The sequence below is a fragment of the Anguilla rostrata genome, chromosome 11, assembly GCF_018555375.3.
Source record: "Anguilla rostrata isolate EN2019 chromosome 11, ASM1855537v3, whole genome shotgun sequence".
NCBI classification, from domain to species: Eukaryota; Metazoa; Chordata; class Actinopteri; order Anguilliformes; family Anguillidae; genus Anguilla; species Anguilla rostrata.
The window spans coordinates 13,536,588-13,558,846 of record NC_057943.1 but is presented as its reverse complement, the minus strand read 5'-3'; the positions used below and the strand labels follow the sequence as shown (position 1 = coordinate 13,558,846).

The window sequence follows — 22,259 nt, the reverse complement described above, 5'->3', positions numbered from 1 at the left end:
TTGGTGTTCTCTTAATTGAAAGCTATTTATTTCAATGTAGTTGGTGTGCTTCTGGTCCTGGCCATCTCTGTATCATGACGTCACTGAATAATCCCACCCACAAGGTTCCTCACTGGAAAACCAGCGTTCTCACAGTAATACCACATGTAGAAAGGTGTGAGAGATGTCTATCAGTCTATTAACAGCACTGCATACAATGGGACTGTCAACACCAAACAAGGGATCCATTTCTGGCCAAACGCAACCAGTCGGTTGAACAAAGACAGGTTGAATTAGCACTCTTCTCTGTCAAATTTTGCCACTGACAGACAGACATTTTTGTGTCGACAGCCGATAACCACATGGTTTGGAAGTAAACACAAGCGAAATGTTATGATTAAGTAGTCACGTCCCACTTCTCCACCCCGTCAGCCACGGTCATGTACAGGCACGTCGAACCCTGCAGCCGCGCTCCCCCTTCACCTTCCCACAGGCCAGTCCTCCACAGAAAGCCTCTTGCCTCTCCTTCACACGCACAACGTGAGCATATCTCACAGCAAACAATGCACATCAAAACAACACACATCGGAAATCCCACAGGTGTGCAATGCAGCAGTGTGAGACCCAAAAATAATTCTGTGAAAACACGATAAGACAAATAAGGAAAGAAAAAAAACTGTTCCGGACAGGAGAAAGTATTCATACTCCTCTGCATTCTGGGAATCAGATAGCTTGTCACATTACTCTAGAAGAGTGGAGATCTAACATTACTGAATGATAGTTCAGTGTAAATTATCTATAGCTATATCTCCTCCAGCATAGAAAGAAATCAAGATAAATCTTGTCGTTTTTATGTTGAAAACATGAGATCTGACTGGGTTTTCATTTTCTCAGGACATGACAGAAAGCTTAGTCATAGGGTAAGGCTACTTTAGAAATGTCTTGACGCCATTTAGTACTTGTTAAATTTTGCTTTATCTGCATTCCCATCCTTCCCATGTGTGGCCTACTGGCCTACTGGCACAGTACCTAGAGGGTAGGAGGCATGAATGTAAAGTAAGTGGGGAGGGGGAGAGACAGAGAGAGAAGTAATGAATGGTTTCAAAAACCCTGAAGCAAAAAAATCAAGGGGGTGCCTCTGACTTCTCTGTGACTGAACTGTGAGAACTGTGATCCAGTCTTACCCAAGCAGGAAATGCTCAGATTCCAATATGTTGCAGGGCAGGGGAAAGGGTGATACCTGATGGTTTTAAAGAGGAAAAGAGACAGAGAGAGTAGGATAATGCTTGTCCTCAGAGCGAGCCTAAAAAAGAGAGGGAAAGAGAGAGGAAGAGGGCAAAGGGGAAAAAAGAAAAACAGAAAAGATAGATAAGAATGGAGATGAAGAAGACAGACAGAGGCAATATTTTATTTCTAGGGTGTGTATGTGTGACTATGTGCAATCAGTGAAGTTAGAGGTCCTTCTAGCTGGCTGTTGCATGTGACAATTATAGCTTTTGCCGGTTTCCAGGCCTGATACCCAGCATGCTGTTCTCAGAACTTGTACAGCAAGCAGGAATACAAGCCAACAGACCATGCTTTCCACTAACTATCCTGTACTTATCAACGCCACCAGTTTGATACAAATGAATTAGTAACCATGTTTAAAAAAAACTTATTAATATATTTTGTCATGGCATATTCTGTATGGTATGTTATATTCTGTGAAATATTATAAATATTGCCTCTAAAATGTGGTCTGCTGTAATCAGACATAGCTTAGAGGTAACTTTGCAAATGGTACAGGCCATCTCAGAGATAATAGATAATGGATAATGGATAATAGAGATAATAAAAGAAACTGAAACACAAATGGAAGGACAAGGAAAGGAAGCAGGGTAAAAACTCACCAGAAGTAGGGACAGTTTAAAAAAATTGCTTTAATTCTAAACAACTGCATACATAACTGAACAAACCAGAATGGGCCTCTGTGGAAACCATAGAACTAAGACCACAGGTCCTCTCAAATTTCACAACTTATTCCACTTTCCTAGAATCCTCCTAAAACACAGACATATTGTGTAATCCAATCTAAAGGAGGTGGCAGACAAGGCACAGAAGTCAGAATTTCACTGTTCTCAAAATATCTATATGCCATTAAGGAATCCATCAAACCAGACAGAACAGAACAGAAGCAATACTGGTCTTACCATTGCTGTCATCTTGTTACTTTCTCCCATGATGGTGGATGGGCACTTGTTTGATGGCATCACGGTCACGGTCTTATGGTCTTGTTTATCTAGCCTGCATATAAACCACACGATAATGTGTTAGAGGGTAAGATTCTGCAAGATGACTTCTGTTTAGAGGTTTGAAATCTTGCAGACACTTTTATATTACAGGACAACAACAAAAAAAATATGTTTAAAGCAAAATGGGCCCATACATTTAATTGGCTGAAAAATGTATTTTACACCACATGCACACACACGCACCGACACACTTGTGTGCACTCATGCAAGCAACAGGATCGCACAGAAAACACAGCTCCTATATCAGGGTCCAAGTTTTACTCTGTAAATGAATACTATGGGCAGCTGCTCATTTATATCCTCTCAGCACTACTATCCACAATGCCATCTCCAAATAACATTCCCTTCAACAGTAGCTCGGTAATGCTGGAGGTGATGCACACAAAAGAACAGAAAATCCCCTCCCAGTGACAGAATGGGACGTCTGCCAAAAGTTCAACCAACCTGAAACGGATGGATTTTTAAAAATTAAAGGTAACCTCATTGATCAAAAAGTCTCAGCCTCAGGTTTTAGAGCCGTATTTCATCTTGAGATACTATCATTGCAGCTATCGTCTGTGACATCTTCAAAATCAACGGAAAACACACATGAATATTGAGCCGCAAAGCCTTCAGCTATCTGTGATTTAATGTCTTGAGCAGTATCAGTCATGATTATCAAAATAATAACAGTGTCTGACATGGTGGCAGAGGTGGAAAATCCAGGTTCAGAAAGCAAAAGTTTGTCCCAGCATGGGACCTGGATTTGCTCATTAGGAGGCAGAACTGAGTACTGAAATCAGCTGGCTATGTTCATGGGAAGAAGAAATATACCCATGGACTTAAATATATTCCAAAAACCCATGAAAAAAAGGTGTGGTCCTTGCAAACAATCAGACTTGTGTGTAAAGAGTAAAAAACTGACTGATAGAAAGAGAAAGAAAGGCCTCGACAGATTCCTTTAATCTTGATAATAAAGCTCTTTCTTCAGCTATCAGTGATGACACATAATTAAATAAGAGGCTTGGGAATGCAGGTGTCCCTGCATGTGCCTGTTCGTAATCGCACATGGTCAGTGGGTGGGACATCTATGCTGGACAGGAGCAGACCAAACTTGCCCCTTACTGCTGCAGGGCAAACAGGACTTAGCAGCTGTACAGCATAGGGCAATTTAGGGCCATTTCCAAATACTCATTCAGCAAATACTCAGGAAAGGCCCATTGGGATATACAATCTCTTTTTCAAGGGATGCTTGACCAGCTGGATCAGAAAAAAAATATGTTAAACAGATGTTTCAACAGACACTAAATTAAAATGCAATAACAACACTATATTTTATACAGTAGTACCTTAGTGATAAGAACCATTCAGAAACAGGGTTTGTTCAATGCTGAAATGTTTGTTACAAATTGCACCAATTTGACTTTGATTAATTTATCCCAATGGTTACTTGTACTACTCTAGCCTTATTTTTAAAAGGTGCTAAATTTCTAGCTAAATTGTTCAATAAGTTACAGACCAATATGAATTCTAAGATAACTGCGTAATAAGACACAGCATAATAATAACACTGAAAAAATGCTTAACTGAATAAACCTAAAATGTTTAATTCAATTTGTTACATATTTTGAGGTTTTCTCAAATGAAAGGAATATTTTAATGTGTCAAAAACAAAAAAAATAAAGTATGCATTAACATATCAGAGAAGGTACAGCTGTTTTTGCTTTATTACGTCAGAGAGTATTTTGCTTTTTTATGCCACTGCCTTTGAATCTAGCTCCCAACACCCAAGTACAGATGGGGTAGGATATATAAATCTTTGACTGAAAAGATGACTTATTTCCATTAATGCTCATTTTTTGGCATCACTGATAATAACAAAGGTAATCTAGGTATCATATACAGAGGAGCAGGAAAAGGCATCATTTGTGCTTGTGACTGGTCAGTTCATAACTCTCAGGTCTGTAACGCTGATATTCTATATTTGTACATTGATATGATCTCAGCATGCAGAGTTCCCAAAGAACATCTTCAGGATAACAATTTACCAAATATATTTACCCACAAACACATGCACACACACACACACAGAATTATTCTACCATTACTTGAATCCCAGACATGGTACTCCTGGGAAGAGGTGGTCAAAAAAGTGGGAACATCAAAGCCACACTGGGCGTCTGAGTGACGGAGATTAGAGCTGAACTGTAAGTGAAAGTGCTTCTGAGAGGATCAACTGCCATCTTGTCAGAACACCTCCGCCATTATGATTACACAGCCTTCCTCTGATACACCACTGAACACTGAACTTTTTCAGTGAAAAAAGAACATTCTCCAGCCACTAAAAAAAACTGAAAAGCCAATGGTTAAGAAGAACATTTTAGATATAATTTCAAATGATTAAATGACTGTCTGTCTTTGCACAGTCCAAACCTCTGGACCACTGACACACAAGCTGTAGTGTGGTCCGCAAAAGATCTCTTAAGTTGCATGGAACCATTTCAATAAATTTGCAGACACCCAGCATCTACAACAAATCCAAAGTATCATCAGGGGTGAAAAGAAAGGATGTCCCGCTTTTTCCCTGTCTTAGGTGGGTTAACATAGATGTCATCGTGTGGTATGCGAATTTGGCAGCACATATTTTGCACTGAACAGTGTTTTCATTGAGCTTTTCAAAATCATTCCACGCGGGGCACACTTTTTCAAGCTGGCTGTCTTTTCAACTGACAGTAAGTCATGTTAAAGTGAATGACAACAAGCCCCGCCCACCCCCTCCATTACCCATTTAGCAGAGTAGGCTAGGAAACATTGGTAACGTTCAACAGTTTAAGAGGTAAAAAAATAAAATTATGGTTTTCGATCATTTAATATGTGACATGCATGCTTGTGACTGTCAATCAACGAATCGACAAATTGTTCACATCCCTAGATGATACCCAACTTTATATTTCATTATCCCCTGATAACTTTGGTACTCTGTGTTCTTTATTCCATTGTATTGAAGATGTAATGTTACGGATGCCCAGATGTTTTTTACAACTTAACAGAGATAAAACTGACATTCTAGCAACATTCTAGGCTCAGAGAGAAAAATGTGGCTATTTAGACTATTTTTCCCTTAAAAGCAAAGAGCAAGTTAGAAACTTAGAAGTAATCCTAGACTCTGACCTTAACTTTTGGGCTCATGTTAAAAATGTGACTAAGAAAGCTTTCTTTCACTTAAGAAAACATTGCTAAAGTACGGGGCTTCATTTCACAGACCGAAACTCGTACATGCTTCTATTTCAAGCAACTAGATTATTATAATGCCCTCTTCTCAAAGCCTTTCATAAAAAATAAACTATTGGTTGTCTGCAGCTAATACAGAATGCAGCAGTATGGGTTTTAATAAAAACAAGAAGGAATGAACACATTAAACCTGTCCTATAGTCCTATTACACTGGCTACCTGTTAGCTCCGGAATTGATTTTAAAATTATTTTATTGGTTCACAAATCTCTTAATGGCCTAGCACCAAAGTAGATGCTATTAGATTATAAACCTTCTAGATCCCTTAGATCAGTGGTCTCCAACCCTGGTCCTGGAGAGCTACAGGGTTTGCTGGTTTTCATAATGACTCTGCACTTCATGAATCAATTATAGCAGTTGATTACGCAGTTAACTCAACTCACCTGGTGTCTTGGGTCTTAATTGGGTGCTGATTTTAAGGTGAAAACAAAAACCAGCAGCCCCTGTAGCACTCCAAGTCCAGGGTTGGCGACCACTGCCTTAGATCATCTGGTGCTGGTCTTTTAATTATTCTAAAACTGCAGGGTAAGCAGCTTTCAGTTTCACCTCGCCTAGAAACTGAATAGCCTGCCAGCTGATTTTAGAAATAGTGAAAAATTGAAGGGCTTGGAGCAAAAACTGAAAGCATATTTTTTTTAGTGCAGCTTTTGATTAAGGGAATTTAATTGGTTTTATTTGGATTTTATGCTGTTTACTGTTACTTCCTTTGTTGTATGGGTTTTTTTTTTGTTGCATTTGTGTTTGCTTTTTATTTATTATTATTTAATTTTTAATCTGTTCTATCTGAACTGCTTGTGTAATGCACGTTAAGTTGCTCCCTGTATGAAATGTGCTATAAAAATCAAATTTTATTGAATGATTGGTTGATTGAATGCAGCCTTACCTAGTAATCTGCTGGAACTTTACTGTGTAGGTGTCCATAGCGTGAATAAGAGCCAGAGGGTACATTCTTGGAAAGTTTCTCACTCAAGACAGTCACATTTATAGCAGTGATTCCCAGCCCTGTTCCTGGAAATCTACCATCCTGTAGATTTTAACTCCCAGCCCTGACAAAGCACCTCATTTAATAGCTAGAGATCTCATTGAGCTGCTAATTAATCAGGTGACCAAACAGGGTTGAAATGAAAACCAGCAGGATAGTAAATATCCAGGGAACAGGGTTTGGAGCCACTGATTTACAGAAATGTTCCATTTTAGTGTTCACGTGAACAAAACAATTAAATTACCAGACCAAGCACGTAAAATTCTAATTGTTGTGCTAAGACATTCATCAAGCTGTGTGTTTCTTACTAATGCGAAAAATGACAAAGTAAATTGAGCATGCAGACTGTCGTGACTCACTTATTCTTTATTGCCAACGTACTTGGCGTCTTCAGATTGTTAGCCAAAAGTCAGCCGAGTTTAAAAAAAAAAAAAAAAACATCATACCTGGCCAGGACTACCTACAGGCCTACGCCATGGTTTTTCTCTTGATCTACTTCCGTAGTTTCTTTTTTTTTAAATATATATATATATTTTTTTTAAGTGTTTGAAAGTCACTTGTGCCGACAAAATACCTGCAACGTCATGTGTAATTGCGATCTACCTGGTAGGCTACAATTAAAGATAATCATTGGCTTCTGCAAGACAAGACACTAGATTGTCAGAAAGGTTAATACGGCAATGATCGATATTCTGTGTGTGAATGCGGTTAGTGACTCTGCTGATCAAACTGACTTTTTTTTTTTTTATTGGACATTACTTTCGCACAATAACTTCATTGCAGAATTAAAAGAATCAGCACGGTAGGCTACAAACTTGTAGCTTCCTCGATCAACTTTGAAGAGCACATCACAAATTTGTGCTCTCAATCTTAATTTTCACGGATAGGGAGTAAAACGGTGGTCCCAAAACAAGAGACAATTAAACATTGTTGTATGCATTTTAATGGTTTGCATTAGGCCTAAATCATATGCCATTAGATTGTTTGACATTAAATATATTAATATGAATTTAAATTCAGGATTTACGGCGTTCGGCTAACCTACCTATAAACACATTCGAGATTAAAATAAATAAATAAAAATCTACATTAATCGCATGCTATTCTGGTTACTTTGAATCTATGACAGTGCCTCAGCAGGGAGCCAGTTCAAATACTTCCAGCCCAAATAGTAGCCTAATATGTTTTAAAGAAGAGTAATCTGATTCGTAAAACCCTGACACTCATAACTGATATAGCATCAAAATCCCGCAACGACAAAAATACAGCTAAATATTTGTTATTGACGGGTACGCATAGGCTACTTTCACGCTCTTACACTCAGGAACACACATGGACACTCACGGCATGGCACTAAGAACTAACAAAATAATACACTATGGAGAAACTGTCCCACTCATGTATGCACTTGTTCGAAAAGAGGAAGTAATGCTTGGACTTAGAAATCACTATTCCCAAATGAATGCTTCAATATACCACACCGATAACCTCTGTTTGTAATGTAATCGAGATAAATATATACTCGATCTAGTCAATTTCCGAAGCTTATAACTGTAGAATAATAAAATGGGATGTATACGCTTAAAAACTGTTTCAAACATGTTGCCTATAACCTAACGGTAGCAAAAGATTTCCAGTGCACATATTCAATGTAAGATTTATACAGAATATCAGTGTGTATTTTACAACCATTTGTCAAGACAGCTTTCAGACAAGGAACGGAGTAGGTAAGGAAATCTTTAAAATAACTCATTCCTTCCTCCTATGCAACTTACATAATTCTTACTTAGCCTTCACGTAGCCTGTTTGTACGCACTGCATGTGAATCGACAAATACTTTTGCGTAGTTAACCTATTGTCATTGTTATTGTCAGATTACTTTGCTACAGTTATAGTTGATAAGACGTGTGTTAACGACCGAACAGAAACGATTGCTTCTTTTTCATGCAGCGTGCTGGAAACTTAAGTTCAGACAGCATGCCTATATCATGTGAATGAGGAAAGGAGAGGAATTTACCTGTTGCAGCAGCTGCAGTCTGTGGAGCGAGAGAGAGTTCAGATTGATTGGTCCGGTGGTTCCCTCTGAGAGTTCTGCGGTTGCCAAGGTGTCACAGTGTGTCACACTCAAACCCATGCATATACGGACGCCTCTAAGCCCTGGGGGCTAATATGTATATATGGTGCAATTTTTCCCTTCTCCCCCCTCCTGCTCTCTAACTCTCTCGCTCTTTTTGTCACAGTACTCAGGCGTGACTTTTCCCGGGTCTCGAATCGCTCCTCAGCTGAAAAAAATACATTTACCCAAGTTTTAACCCTTTTTTAACCCTTGCTCGATAATATTTTCAATGGAATTTTAATGAATGGCAGAGTGACATGCTAAATAATGAACTATACACTCTACTCATTCTGTTACAGTGTAACACCATATGCTGTACAACAGCTACAACAAATACAATGGGCAAATAATAGTAGTAGTAGTAGTAGTAGTAGTAGTAGTAGTAGCAGTAATAATAATAATAATAATAATAATAATAATAATAAATTTTATACATATAAAACACATTTCATAAAAGTATTTCAGCTCCAAGTGCTTCACATTAGCCTACAGTACTAAATAAAAATACAGCATAGTTAAAAATGGATGGATGGATGGATGAAATTGCCAAATATTTGCAATAAATTAAGGCAAGATCCGGAAATAAAATGAGGACAAAACAAAAAACAAAAATGAGGAGAAATAAGGACAGAGGTAAAGTCATAGTTTAATTCTGAAGCCATTTTTAAGCAGCTTTTAAAAATGGCAACTTGATTTACTCTAATTCTAATAATAATAGACTGTTGATAATGAATAAAATTCCATATATTAAAAGCAAGCAGTATGTTTAGACCATGCATTGTGCCGCAGAATAGCATATAATGATTGGGTTGTTTTTTATTAGCTTTTTAATAGTTGCTTACACGTTCAGTTACATCACAATTAAACCACAATTTCTTCCATGAAAAAATGTGAGGTGGTGTGTACAGACTTAAGACTAAACCATTCCTCAATCATGCTTAAGACATGTAGGCTACTCCAGCTTAAAACAGTTAAACTACAATTTACACCAAATGTATGTATGTTATTGTGATTATAACAGTTTGTTTTGATGAACGGACACTGGTCACAGTTTAACTATGACTGAAGAGCAGATACAAACAGCCATACCCTAAAAACATCAGAAGTAAACATATGTGAAGACAGTTGTGGCTGTTCACTTTCTTGTGGCTTAAAAGGTTTTCTTATTTCATCTTCATTAGTAAAAATTGGGGTAAATATGATAAAAGTAATACTGTCACATTCAGAACTAGTGGAGGCTATCATAACTTTGCAACATTAACACTTTGCAGTTAGATTTGAAGAGGGAGAGCTTTTGTAAATAGAGTCTGAACATAAATCATACAAGAACAAGACCAGGTCAAAACCTAGTAGCTATATGGCTGGATCGGTCGACCAATGGTGTAACTTCATAACTTGGCCGACCAAAGGTGTATAACTTCATCACTCAGTCACAGACATTCGCGTTTTAGGGCTGGCCCCGCTGTTGCGGTCCAGCCAAAAACAAAATTGTCTGCCTTTGGTCTCTAGTATAAATGCAAAATGCTAGAGTAAGCATCCAAAACAATAGGCTACAAACATAGTACATGGCTTTGTGTGTTCAAGCCTGCTGAACCTATATCAACGGGAGACCACTCAGACGTTATGGCTTATCTTTATTTGCTCAACTTGGCCTTGTCGATGGTCATAATTTAATGCTGATAATATTACTTAAAAATAATCTTAATTGTCGGAGAGTAACGTAGGCGTAATTAAACATACAGCCGAGCTCCACTGAGACTGAGTTGTGTTTGGGGGCACAAACTTGGAACTATAATTAAAACATTTGATTAAAAAAGGCGAGAAAAGGGTGGCAAAGAATACATTGTAAGAAGACGTAATATCACATGCACTGTGCCAACCCAAAAATGAACTGAATTTATACGTTCAGAAGTCTGAAGTGTAACCGAACAAGAAAGTAACTAAATTAAAAAATATCAAGAAAATCAAGCCTTTGAAGTCATATTAATACTGGCTTTATATGCTTCAGTTTAATACAGAAAGTGTTACCTGGTGGTGCACGAAACACTAGTCCATGTTTCGGGCTGCATGGCATGATTATGAAAATCACGAAAGTGCTTTACTGAATTAGAAGCATAACCATTCCTCTAGGCCCTTCTTGCCAAAACAGGAAGTCAGGGAACTGAGGAAGTAGCAAAACATTGGTGCGAGCGCTTTTGAGCTTCAGCTATTTAATTTTGAAGTAGAGCGGCACTATGTTGCAATTGCAGTTTACTAAAGATACTCTACCAGATTCTATTAGCACTGACTTCCAGAATTTGAATAAATTTAGTGAACAGGTAAGCGTTCGTACTGCAGAAGTACAATACGATCAGCTCTTGTTAGCTTGCTATCAGCTAGTTGTACACATTATGTGCAACTACGGAATGTTACTGCCATGTCTAGTTTTGCACGTTGCATTTTAAGGATTATAGCTCATTTACAAATATTTTGCGAATTCACACAAGTTGTTTTGGCAATGAACATTGACAACCTGCCTACCCACTGAAACGTAGTTAATACAATGAGCTAAGTGCCATGAGTGTCATATGACTAGCGCCTGCCTTCATTGCTTTGGTTGCATTCAGCATCTTCCCATTTCAGCGTATCTAGTAAGTTAGCCACTCATTTGAACTACTCGCATTTTTAAACGAACTGCTAGACTATTTTGACTAGTTATTTGGAAGCTTTGTTGCAGTAGCCTCTTAACAAATTGCGAAATTAATAGCTTCGTGATAGCTCACAGGGTGAAACAGCATGTTTTAATGGCGATATGAGACTGTGCATCATGCATGTTCACGGTGTTGTAACAGTTGTCATAAACAGATTTCCTCTCGTTTTCATGCTTAAGAAAATCACAGCGGACACTACCCGTGCATCAGTTCTAATTTAAATTGAGACGATAGCCGCCTTATCGGCAAGTCTCATGCTCATCTCTCCGGTCTGTTTTTAGTTTCTTTTCACCTGAGAATTTTGTCATTACTCGTATGCGCAACATTAGTGGAAATTAGGAAATTTGCTTCCTGTGGTTCTACTAAAAAGAAAATGCATGAATGTAATGGTGTGTCTGTTTTTTCTACAGCAATTTGTAAGTCTGACTGACATTATCTTCCGCTTTTTAGTAGACCCTAAAGAGGTAAGAACTCATTATCAATGAAAATGATGTGTTGCGTGAATTAAATGTGTGGTCCTTGTCATGCATGTGGATTTCTGATAGATCTCATTTCATTTTATTATTTATCTAAATAAAACATGAACCATTGTCTTTAAGTATTCCCTCTTGTATGTCATTTTAAGAAAAATACACGATTGGATTTCCATGTACATACTGTCTCCTCCGTTACATAAGAGGCTTGCCATAAAGGCATCACTTTCCACTGATTTATTGGGCAGCAAGGAATGGTATGCTAAAAAATATTCCCAAGTTTGATGATGGGTTCACTTTGACATTAGCAGGTGGTCTCTGGACCTAGAACCTCTACACATAACAAAGGAATCATAATGCTTGTTGTATTATAGAATTTTGTGGCATGTCCAGTTCACTGTCAGTTGGAGCAAATAGTACTTTTTCCTAATGTGTATTTTTTGTAAATTTGAATGTAGTTTTTCTTTCAAATTTGGAACCTAGAAATCTAGTTCAGGGGTTTTCAACCATTTCTGGTCCTGATTGAGGAAGCTTTGCCACCTCTGACTCAATAGAGTGGTGTGTATAAGCACAATGTTTTGGACTATTGTTCTGACCCTTGTTTACAGTGGTTATTGTCCTCTTTTCCTGACATGATTAACAGGCAGACAGGTTCCTGCAGCAGCTGAGTGAGTTTGCTGCGGAGAATGGGATGAGCGCAGGCCCATTGCGAAACCTGGTGAAGAGTGTGCTTCTGGTGCCTCATGGTAAGAGTGGAAAAACACATATCGCTCTTGCTCCAGTTTACTGTATCAGCCACACTTGTGTGGCTCCACCATTTCAGAAAAATTCAAGGACACTCCATAGGGTGCTGCATTATGAAGTTCTCTAGAGTTGCCCCTTGTTGGCGCATTAAAAGCTGTCTGGGCCAATAAAAAAGATGAGGACACTCAAGGGCTTCTGGATGGCTCATTCAGTCGAGTTACTACACTGTGGTGCATGATTGAGCCCTGCGGTCCCTTGGGTCAACGTCAGTCCATGCCGGTGCTGACTGTGGCCTGTAGCTCCATTAGTAGTGTGCAATTGGCGATTGTGTTGCCCAGGGTAGGGGGGCGTTCATTTGGTTAGGGATCCATGGTCGTTGCTCTGTAGTGACCCCTGCAGGTTGATCGGGCGCCTGTGGACTGCATGTGAAAGCTGCATATGAAAGGTCTTCCTATGACACCACTCGAGCTTACCTGTAGTCTGTGGTGTGAAAAGAAGCAGATGTGACACCACGTGATTCAGAGGAGAACTGTGGATGTCTGCACTCTCCTGAATCTGAATCGGCAGTGGGATTCGCAGCATGAACTGCAGTTGCAGAAGATTAGCCATCCAAATTGGGGTGGGAATTGGAGGTGGCAAATTTATATATAAAAGTATATTTTTTAGAATATGCCTGAAAGAGAACCATCCCTGTAAATAAAGGATAATTAAAAAATAAAATGAAAAATATTTCCTTGAAATTAGCACCAGCAGGGTGATTTTGTTGGAAACTTGATATTTTGTATTTGTCAGTTTTTCATTTAGGACATCTACCCTTTTATTTGTTCTCAGGTGCTCTGAAGAAGGCTTTAAATGCTGACCAAGTGAAAGAGGATCTTGTCACTTTAGGTGAGCTGTATAAATGCAAAATAACCCCCCTCCCCCCAATTGGTGTAATAGGATGTGCTGCATTTTCTTTTACTGTATAATTTTCAATGTGTTTGTTATTGTTGTAGGATTAAATGAAGACAAAGCGCTCTATTTCTCAAATCAGGTGTGCCATACCTCTTTCTCTTTAGGTTTTTATTTTTAAAGCAATGTATCAACTGGGAAATGAATGAATATGTAGGTTTGATTATGCTTTTTGTACAACAGACCATTTGTTATGCTATGGGTGATAGTTTAGATGTAAACAAGAATTTATTATATTGGCCTCTTATTTAGTCTTATTCCATGGAGTATTAAAGTGATCATCCCTCTTGCACAACAATACATGATAATTCTTTTTTTATCTCCATCAGTGGAAAGTCCACTATCCTGTACTGTCAAGATTGGCCGTGGGACAGACTCTGATGGTCAATCAGCTTGTGGACATGGAATGGAAATTCGGAGGTAAATGAGAGAATGACCTTAGTAAGGTCTGATACACAGATATTAAGATACAAAGTACTCAAACAATTTAACAGGAAGTAGACAAAGAATCATATAATCACAAGCAGACAATAGAAATTCACATTAAATATGTTTCAAAAAGATTCTTCATTAAATCATATGCATTGTGTCAATATTCACCTTTAATTAATTTGAAAAATAATCAAATTTCTGGGTTTATTGTATATCTCACTATTCTGCTACGTACTACCAAAGTGAATGGGTCCTTTTCCCAGAGACCTGATAGAGTGGGCTGATGCCGTTGGCTTGAAACCATAGCTTATGTGAATTTACTCATCATCCATAAGTAGTTATTTCAGTCTCTTTATTTCCAGCTTGTCACAGGTTAATTTACCGCCTCTCCATTCTGCAATAATTGTAGGAATAGTCTTGACAGAGACCATTAATCATGTGAGGGAGGGAGAGAAACACTAGTTTCTTTTCTGTCTTGACTGAAGAGTTCTGGTGAAGATGGCTCTCTGTTGCTATACTCCTGAATGTGCGGTCTGGATTCTGCGTGATTCTTAGGGTTGTGTGACTTATACAGCTACAACAGTGATTGTAATCAGAACAGTATTGCTGCAAATTGATATTCATATGCACCTGCGCTGTTAGGAACTCTGGAGACCCACAGTGCCATAACAATCTCTGTAAGGTGATGCAAGTCAGACAAGTGACTGTCAGCTCGTGGAATCACAGTATTTGCTGTTTAACACACTACACGAGAATAGAGATATGAAGATCGTTGACTCCCTGTTGCAATCCTCAGTGACTGTCGGGACGAGCGAGCTACAGAAAGTTGGGAACATCTTCTTGCAGGTACCATTTGTGCTCTTACTACTGATCTGTAGTGTTATATAACCATTGGGCCTGTAACTTAATATGACTTTTATAAGGCAGAATGGTGCATGCATGAACATATACAATGTTTTTAGGTCCTAGATTTACCAGCCCTCAACAGACACGCTGGTATCCATTGATACAGTACCATTAAATGTCATAATTACAGAAATGCAAATGTTTCTTTGTTTTACCAGAAAAGGATTAATGTTAAATTTGGAAGATGGTAGTTCCAGGTGGCTTGGGACCATTTTCCATTTTTGAAAGCATTTTTTAACCTTTCACTGACAAAACAGATGCAGAGTAATATTAATTGGTATCTTATATATTATATGTATTTAATTGTCACTTGTGATATAATTGTCATTTATCTTCATTACCATATGCTTGCTCACCCCTTGTATTATTCTTTTTTTGGTATCATTAAGAGTTGAAGAAGTTTTTTTCTTTTACCTAAAAGTAACAGTCTTTTTCTGTACTTACAGTAAAATGAAACTGTCCATTGCTACAGGGCCTGTCCTTTCCTGCAGAGTTAGTCATAAAGGAGGTCCTAAATTTCCCTAAGCTTCAAACAGTTCATGTTTCTGGTATAAGTGCCCCCTTAAATGGTTGGGTTCTGACTGCAGTTGCTTGGATTGTACTCCTTTAAGCCCACTGCTGAATAACTGCTCATTCGTACACCCTTGCAGCTTTTTACGTACTTTTAAAATTTCCACTGCATGTATAACATTATTCTGTCGGAAGCAAATGAAAGAGTTTTAGTGTCCAACAGAGTCTATAATTAGGCTTGACTACAGGTGTGAAGGCTCTGTCATGGCTCTGTGGGATTTTTGTAATATTTTCTGTGGGAAAATAATTAGGCAGTGATTGATCAGCATGTTGACTGGCAGACTTTATGTCAGCAGCAGGAATATCCCGGTGGCCTGTTTTTTTTGGGGTTTTTTTTTTTTGCTAGAGGTTTTTTCTGATCAGATTATTTTTCAAATATTTTGCCTTCCAGCAATGGAGAGTGCCTAGTGTGCGGGTGATGCAGAGTTGTGTGCATCGTACAGCCATTGGGACACCACGGGCCTGTGTAGCGTAGGAAAGAACATTATTTAAAGCTTGAGATGTCATTATGTGTACAGGGCTGACACGTCTAGTGGCATGCAGTAGTTATATCGGTGTACCTGTGTCTCTTTCAGCTGAAGTTGGTCGTTAGGAAGGGGAATTCCACTGAAAATGTCTATATGGGTAAGCGGCGTTTTAGAATGATGGTTCCTCTGTACAGCACAACCCTGGTAATAAGCTCCTGGTTTGGCGTGTGGCTGTGTCTCATGGTCTGCTCTCTGTGCCGTTGAGGGTTTTTCGATGATGTTGATTCCTGTCTGGCTGCAGAGCTGACCCTTCCGCAGTTTTACAATTTCCTGCATGAGATGGAGCGTGCCAAAGCCAGCATGGACTGCTTCAGCTGAGCGTGCCGGAGGCCAGAGGGCACGAGGAAGGTGGACTGGCCGCAGATCGCAGATTCAGAACCACAGACTGGCGTTGTGTGGAGCGTGGGGAACATTCTGGACTTGAAGGGTTCTTCCTGAGTTCCGTGATGCAAGATTTAAACCCTTTGAGTGCATCCTGTTTGCTTGTCTTGTACAACACTGTTGAACTGTGCTGTGAGTGAGTGAGTGACTGAGTGTACTCATTGCCACAGCCCCATTATTCCAACCCCACTTAAAACACCTTTGTTTTTGTTTTTTGGGAGTGATAGTTTTTTTTTTTTTTGAGAATAAAACTATCACTCTGTAAATTGCACTTTTTGCTAAATTGTAATTGTGTCATTACCATCATATTGAAGATGTTTTCATTAATCTGTTTCGAATAAATAGTAAGAATAAATGTTTTGCTTCTATGTATCATTTATAATATTCATTTATAGTAAGCCATTCAGATACTTGTGTATTTTCGCCAGCTGAGGGTGAACTTTATGTAGGTTTATCCTCCATAAAAAGACTGATCTGTACAGTGGTGAGTTGTGAGCCCCAAGGTGAATGATAACCAAATATTAGAGCTGAGAGACTAGAACATTTTGTGCAAACAGAGGGGAATTTCAGTAGGGAATTAAACATGCATATAGAGCAAAATTAGTCAGCTTGCCAGTGGGTAAAGATTGCAGTTTAGTGTGAGCACTCATGTATCGATATCCAGAAATGCTTGTGTGTAACGGAAGAATGGTGTTTTTAAAGGCGGGGGGGGGGGGGGGGCGGTAGACGGTGAGGACGTGGAGCGGGGGCAGAAAATATCCACAGTTTGCCCCTCCACTCACTTGTCCCTGCCGTTTTGTTCACACAATTTATCCTCACCTTCTCACATTTCATCTGTCTCCCTGTGACTTTCCGCCTGCATGCCAGAGCTTGTCGTGCAGAGCAGTGAACCAAATGAGGAATCAAAGGAGAGTTTGAGTTCAGCTCTCTCTCTCTCTCTCCCCCTCTGTCTTTTCTCTCTCCTTTCACTGCTCAGGTCACAGTCATTTTGTGTCCTTTGTTTTCCTCCCTGGTGGAACATCCCTCAGTGTTATAAGCATGTAATTATGTGGTTTTGATTCAACAGTCACTCCATTCATAAACAGCTGAAATGCCTTTGTGCTTATCGTTGCTTAAGAAATATAGGAGTAGGGCAGTTAAGCACATCTAACCCTGTGGTTCTTGTTCAATGTGCTCTTCTCATCTCCTAATACTGTATACTCAGACATGCAAGCATTCTATTAAAGATTTGCATTCTGAGGTTATTTTCTATTAGCGCTTGTCATTTTCTGAGTCAACACACTGACCATAAGACTTGAGTACTGTGCAATTAATGTATGGCACATCCGTTGACCATATGTGAGTATTCTGTTTCTTTTTTTTTTTTTTAAACCATGGTTCTAGCCTCACATTACAAAACATTGCGAAAACACAGCGATCCTTTGATTACAATCGCATCAATGCTGGGTCAAGCTGTTTGGCAACAGAAATGACTAAATTACAAACTGCCCTTACCCTCGTCATTCCACATTCACATCTCTCCATGCACGCAGCTTGCATATTGTGTATGGTGACACAAGATGGTGACCATTCAGTCTGTTCTTGTTGTCTCCAAATGGTCTCCATTCAGGTCATCCATGTCCCTAAACTGGGCTGTCATTAGCAGTCTTGTTGGCAGTAAGGGTGATGGTCATTGTTTTCTTGATCAGAACTAGATTCAAGCACTTCACGTTTGTAGATGAAATAATAAAACATTTAAATGACAAGACTGCCAGTTTGGCTTGATTACACTGAAACCAGGTGATAAATAACGGCTGGGCGGTGAAGAGAACACCGGTGATTCTAAATACATGAGGATGACTTCAGGTGATAGTCAGGATGGAAAATAGAAATTTTGACCAAATAAAACACTGCAGTTACATTAAATCCAGAGTGACTTGCTAGTCAAGTGACGAAGTAGAAAACATAAGTGATAATCTCAGATAAACAATAAGACTTAAATGTCATGTTAGCACACATTGCATTCATTGATTACACAATGCACATCCAGAACTTTTATATATTTGAAATATATGACTAATTTTGTATTGTCTGTATTACAGATTGCAGTTACTGATTGTTTGGCTATGAACTTGATTTTCCATCATCAAGGCAGGTTTGGTTCCATGGCAGGTTAATTATGATGTAAAGCCTTTTCCGTTTAACAGCATTTAATGTACCTGGGATTTGGGGGGAATCCCCTTAACCCATTGCATATGCAATAAAATGGTGTCAGTTCCTCTTTGGATTAGATTATAATTGTATATTTATTAGATACACCAGCCATGAACTCCAGGCCCACCCACCATTTCCAAACACAAGTGTGTACATATGATGCATTGTACTGTGGAACAGCAAAGAGGAAGTGGATAATTCCCATTAATGAATGTGAACTTACTGCCATGGCTTGAGCATCTGTCATGTCGTCTAAATCTACAGATAAAGTCACTTTATACAAATTCTAACTTCCATCCTGTGTGTTGTGAGCAGAGCCAGTGCAGGCAAGAACCACAGCACCCTGTCGCTGCAGATTATCAGTAAGGAATGGCGTACAGTGTAATTCCTCTTTATGGTGAAAACACAAATAGGAAGAAGGACAGCAACTCTTGCGACAGTCTCAGCCTGCTCAAACAAAGGGCTTTACAATATGTAGTTCATCATCCCAACAGTTTCAATGACTGTGCCAGTGAGAACATGTATGCTCTTTCACAAGCCTGTATTATTCCCACTGGTTTTTGTGTGTAGTTCAAAAGGCAATTTATTTTTTTTTAAAAAGAATGCAGTGTAAATATTTGGGCCAGGTGCCGCTTGTATATTAGACCGCTGTTGTTGCATAATGACTTTCTGTTTCTTTCAGGAATGCAGCCATCTCTTACAATCTGAAGCCTTTGTTCATCCTCCATTTTTTCCCCTTTTCTCCCCCCTCCCACTGAAACTCTCACCCGCAGTGTAGGGAGACTCGGCAAGGTTGTTCTTGGCTCAGAGGTTGTGACTTAACCTACTTCAGTCCAGCGTGCCACAGCATGCTGGTGGCCGTGGAAGCTGTAGTAAGTGAGCTTGGGGAGCCAAGCATTGATTTATGGCTGAATTCACTCAGAAAAGATGAAATGACTCTGCTTAAGAAGTAGCTTTATGATGGTCATAAATGAGCAGTAGATTTTGTCAATTATCTTAATATCTTCCATAAACTTTAAAGCAGTACAACTGAGCTCTTTATATACTCCAAGGTACTTGGAATAGATTTGACAAATAAGATATTGTTTCTTTGGTCATATATAATAGTGATTAAGAAGCCAAGTTAAACATCTCATCTGAAAGATGACAACTTCTAAAGCATAGTTATCACATAATCCCATTGGATTCGATTTTATTTTCAACGAACATTATGAGGTTGTAAAATTCCCACTCCAAGATATTTTTTTGTTAGTATTTTTTTTTTTTTTTTTTACATTATTAATTATTTACCATTTGCATAGCAGATTCCTTTAGCCAGGGCAACTATACAATTTATGTATAGCTTTACATACATCATCCATTTACACAGTTGGAGGTTTTACTGAAGTAATTCAGGCTAATTACCCTGCTGAACACTACAAAAGGGCAGTGCTCTTTTCAGCCTGGCCCCACCTAGGGCTCGAACTGCCTACCTAAGAGTTTCAGCCCAAGTTTGTTTTATTTGAAACATTAGAGCGAGCACAGTGATATCTATGTACCAGTATGTGAATAATTAAGGAAATATAATGTCGGTTTTGCATTTATTGCACTGAGATCTCTTTATTTCCTCCGTAAGTTCACCATGAGTGTGGAGAGAGGATTTGCTCTTGTTTTCTAAAGCAGGAAGTAAATAATTGCCGAGGAGGAACAAAGGAAACGAGGCTTTAGACAGCGTGTTCTCTCTCAGCTCACAGGGATGGGAGACAGCACGGACATATGCGCAGGTGTCCCAGCTCCGATCACCCCTGCGCAGGCACAGCGATGGGACTGGCCTGACCCATCTGGCTCCCAGCTATGCGGTTTTAAACGAGAGCCTGTCTTGGCCTCTCTCTTTTGTTCTCTCGACCTCTTGTCCCCTGTCTGCCAGGGCTTATGAATGGCTTCCTGCCCAGGTAGTGAGAAACCGGCTAGGCAGCTCTGCCCCGAGACCACAGCTGCAGCGGCTGGAAGGGGGGACGCGGGGACAGGGGGGGGCTTCCTGTCGTATTTCACCCCACTCCAAACGGGCGCTAATCTGAGCAGGGCAGGCGTGTTGAGTGCGCCCCAACGGGAAAGGGTCCGCCCTTTCGGGCTGGTTCTGCACCGAGCCGTTAAGCGCTCTTGTGGTTGAAAAATAAAAAAAAATATGGTTGCAGCGGTGGTTGAGAGGGGAGGGGGGAGAGGGCACATTCTCCCCAGAGCAATGAGCGACAGAAAGGGAGGAGGAGAGAGTTAGAGGGCACAAAGCGAGGGAGCCATCAGCGCTCCTCTTATTCTATTTGTAGAACATGTCACCACAGACCCGCGCAGGCCCCCATTTAGACCGCGGTGTCGATGGAGGGGTTATCTGTCTGTCACACGTGTGAACCGAACGCTGTACTGTTGGCCTCAGCCTCTGTTTTTCTTGCACATTTCTCACAACATCCACCCTTCCACACGCACGCACACAGGCATATTCTCAGGCGTAATGAGAGAATGCCGGCCCAGAGGTTTAACAGTGCCCTCTCCGTGATGCAACACTCCATATGCTCAAACAGCATTCTACCTTTCTGATAATTAGCAAGTCCACAGATATGAATGTATTTTTCATCTGTTATTTATTACTGTTACTTGGTTACCAGTCGCTCGTGTTTCCTTGGAAACCATGCCCATCCCTTTGTCCCCCATCGTGTTTCAGTCTCCTGGTCCTGTCCCTACCCTGGCCTCCCCCCTCCTGCGCGATTTGTCCCAGGGGGAGGGGGACACTGATGATTGTGCCCCCACACTTCCCCCACCATTACACAGCCTTAATTAAACACCTGCCAGTGGATTCCCAGCACTAATGTCTGAGAGATCTATAGAACAGCCAGCATTGTTCCTCCGCAGGACCGCATGAGATTACAGAACCAGCACAGATTCACATAACACATTAAAGTCCTGATCTTTTGGCCTGTCACGAAGAGTCCTATGCCCAAATTGTAAGGAATTCCACATAATGTCATATGTTGGTTAGTTTATATGCTTTATCGTTAGGAAATTAAGGAGATCGATATCGTCTATATTTTCAATGAATAAAAAAGAGCAGAAAAAAATAACAAAAATACATTAGCCTGCCTGGTGTACCTGAATCTGAAAAAATGTAATAATGCCACAGAAATGACGTCTATGCATGTATTGTAGTTAATTCAAGTGAATATAAGCAATATTATACAACAACAATAATAATAATAATAATGATAATAATATGATATTTGCGTTATATTTACTCACGTTAAAACATTTGAATTACCTATAATAAAGCTAGAACAGCATTCATTTAATGCCAGAGGCCTACAGCTAAGGCGGTGCAGTCCGTATTGCAGTCAGCAATGCATGGTATTTCAAATATAAACATTTGTATGTGTGTACATAATATCCTAAGACCTGGAAATTTTTGTTTCCTGTAGGGGACATGAGTCTCTGATCTTAATCTCCAGAACCATATATTCTACTTTGCTGAAACCTACTCAACAAGGGACATTCAATAAAAATAAATAATATTTTGAAAATATTTTTAAAATACATTAAAAAACATTTCTGCTGGGTCTCAGGAGGCTATATAACAGCTACTTGTACCTAGCTACTTTATTTGCATGATTTACCTCTGCACCATCTCTCCACCATTTGGTTTTTGTTTACGAATATCTTTTGTGAGGTATTTTGTATTGTGTAGAAAAAAATATAAACATTTTTGTATATTTTTATCATTCCTGTTTGAA

General features: G+C 39.4%; 2 protein-coding genes across 5 annotated transcripts in view; one reads left to right on the top strand and one right to left on the bottom strand.

The window, feature by feature from the left end:
* Positions 1-6,575, bottom strand: part of dnmt3bb.1 (DNA (cytosine-5-)-methyltransferase 3 beta, duplicate b.1) — a 34,769-nt gene extending 28,194 nt beyond the window's left edge. The window contains exons 1-2 of the mRNA XM_064298044.1: positions 6,423-6,575; positions 2,169-2,262 (exon numbers count right to left, since the gene is read on the bottom strand). Of these exons, the coding sequence (XP_064154114.1) occupies positions 2,169-2,262; positions 6,423-6,487 (159 nt within the window). The 5' untranslated portion in view covers positions 6,488-6,575. The remainder of the gene's footprint in view (positions 1-2,168; positions 2,263-6,422) is intronic.
* A 490-nt stretch (positions 6,576-7,065) lies between these two features.
* On the top strand, positions 7,066-16,666 carry commd7 (COMM domain containing 7). 4 transcript variants are annotated; one of them, XM_064298042.1, is made up of 9 exons: positions 7,066-7,144; positions 11,738-11,791; positions 12,444-12,546; positions 13,376-13,432; positions 13,540-13,577; positions 13,825-13,915; positions 14,724-14,773; positions 15,979-16,027; positions 16,172-16,666. In XM_064298042.1, exons 1-9 carry the CDS (start codon positions 7,106-7,108, stop codon positions 16,246-16,248), a joined length of 558 nt encoding a protein of 185 aa, XP_064154112.1. In that variant the 5' UTR covers positions 7,066-7,105; the 3' UTR covers positions 16,249-16,666. The 4 variants fall into 4 exon arrangements, with proteins under 4 accessions (XP_064154112.1, XP_064154113.1, XP_064154110.1 ...); XM_064298040.1 differs by lacking the exon at positions 7,066-7,144 and adding an exon at positions 10,771-10,955; XM_064298041.1 differs by lacking the exon at positions 7,066-7,144 and adding an exon at positions 11,014-11,267.
* Positions 16,667-22,259: the final 5,593 nt, after the last annotated feature.

Coding starts and splice junctions, on each gene's coding strand:
- commd7 (XM_064298040.1), top strand. CDS start 10,872: ATGTTGCAATTGCAGTTTACTAAAGATACTCTACCAGATTCTATTAGC. Junction 13,433..13,539: donor AGAGGATCTTGTCACTTTAG/GTGAGCTGTATA, acceptor TTATTGTTGTAG/GATTAAATGAAGACAAAGCG. Junction 14,774..15,978: donor TTGGGAACATCTTCTTGCAG/GTACCATTTGTG, acceptor TGTCTCTTTCAG/CTGAAGTTGGTCGTTAGGAA.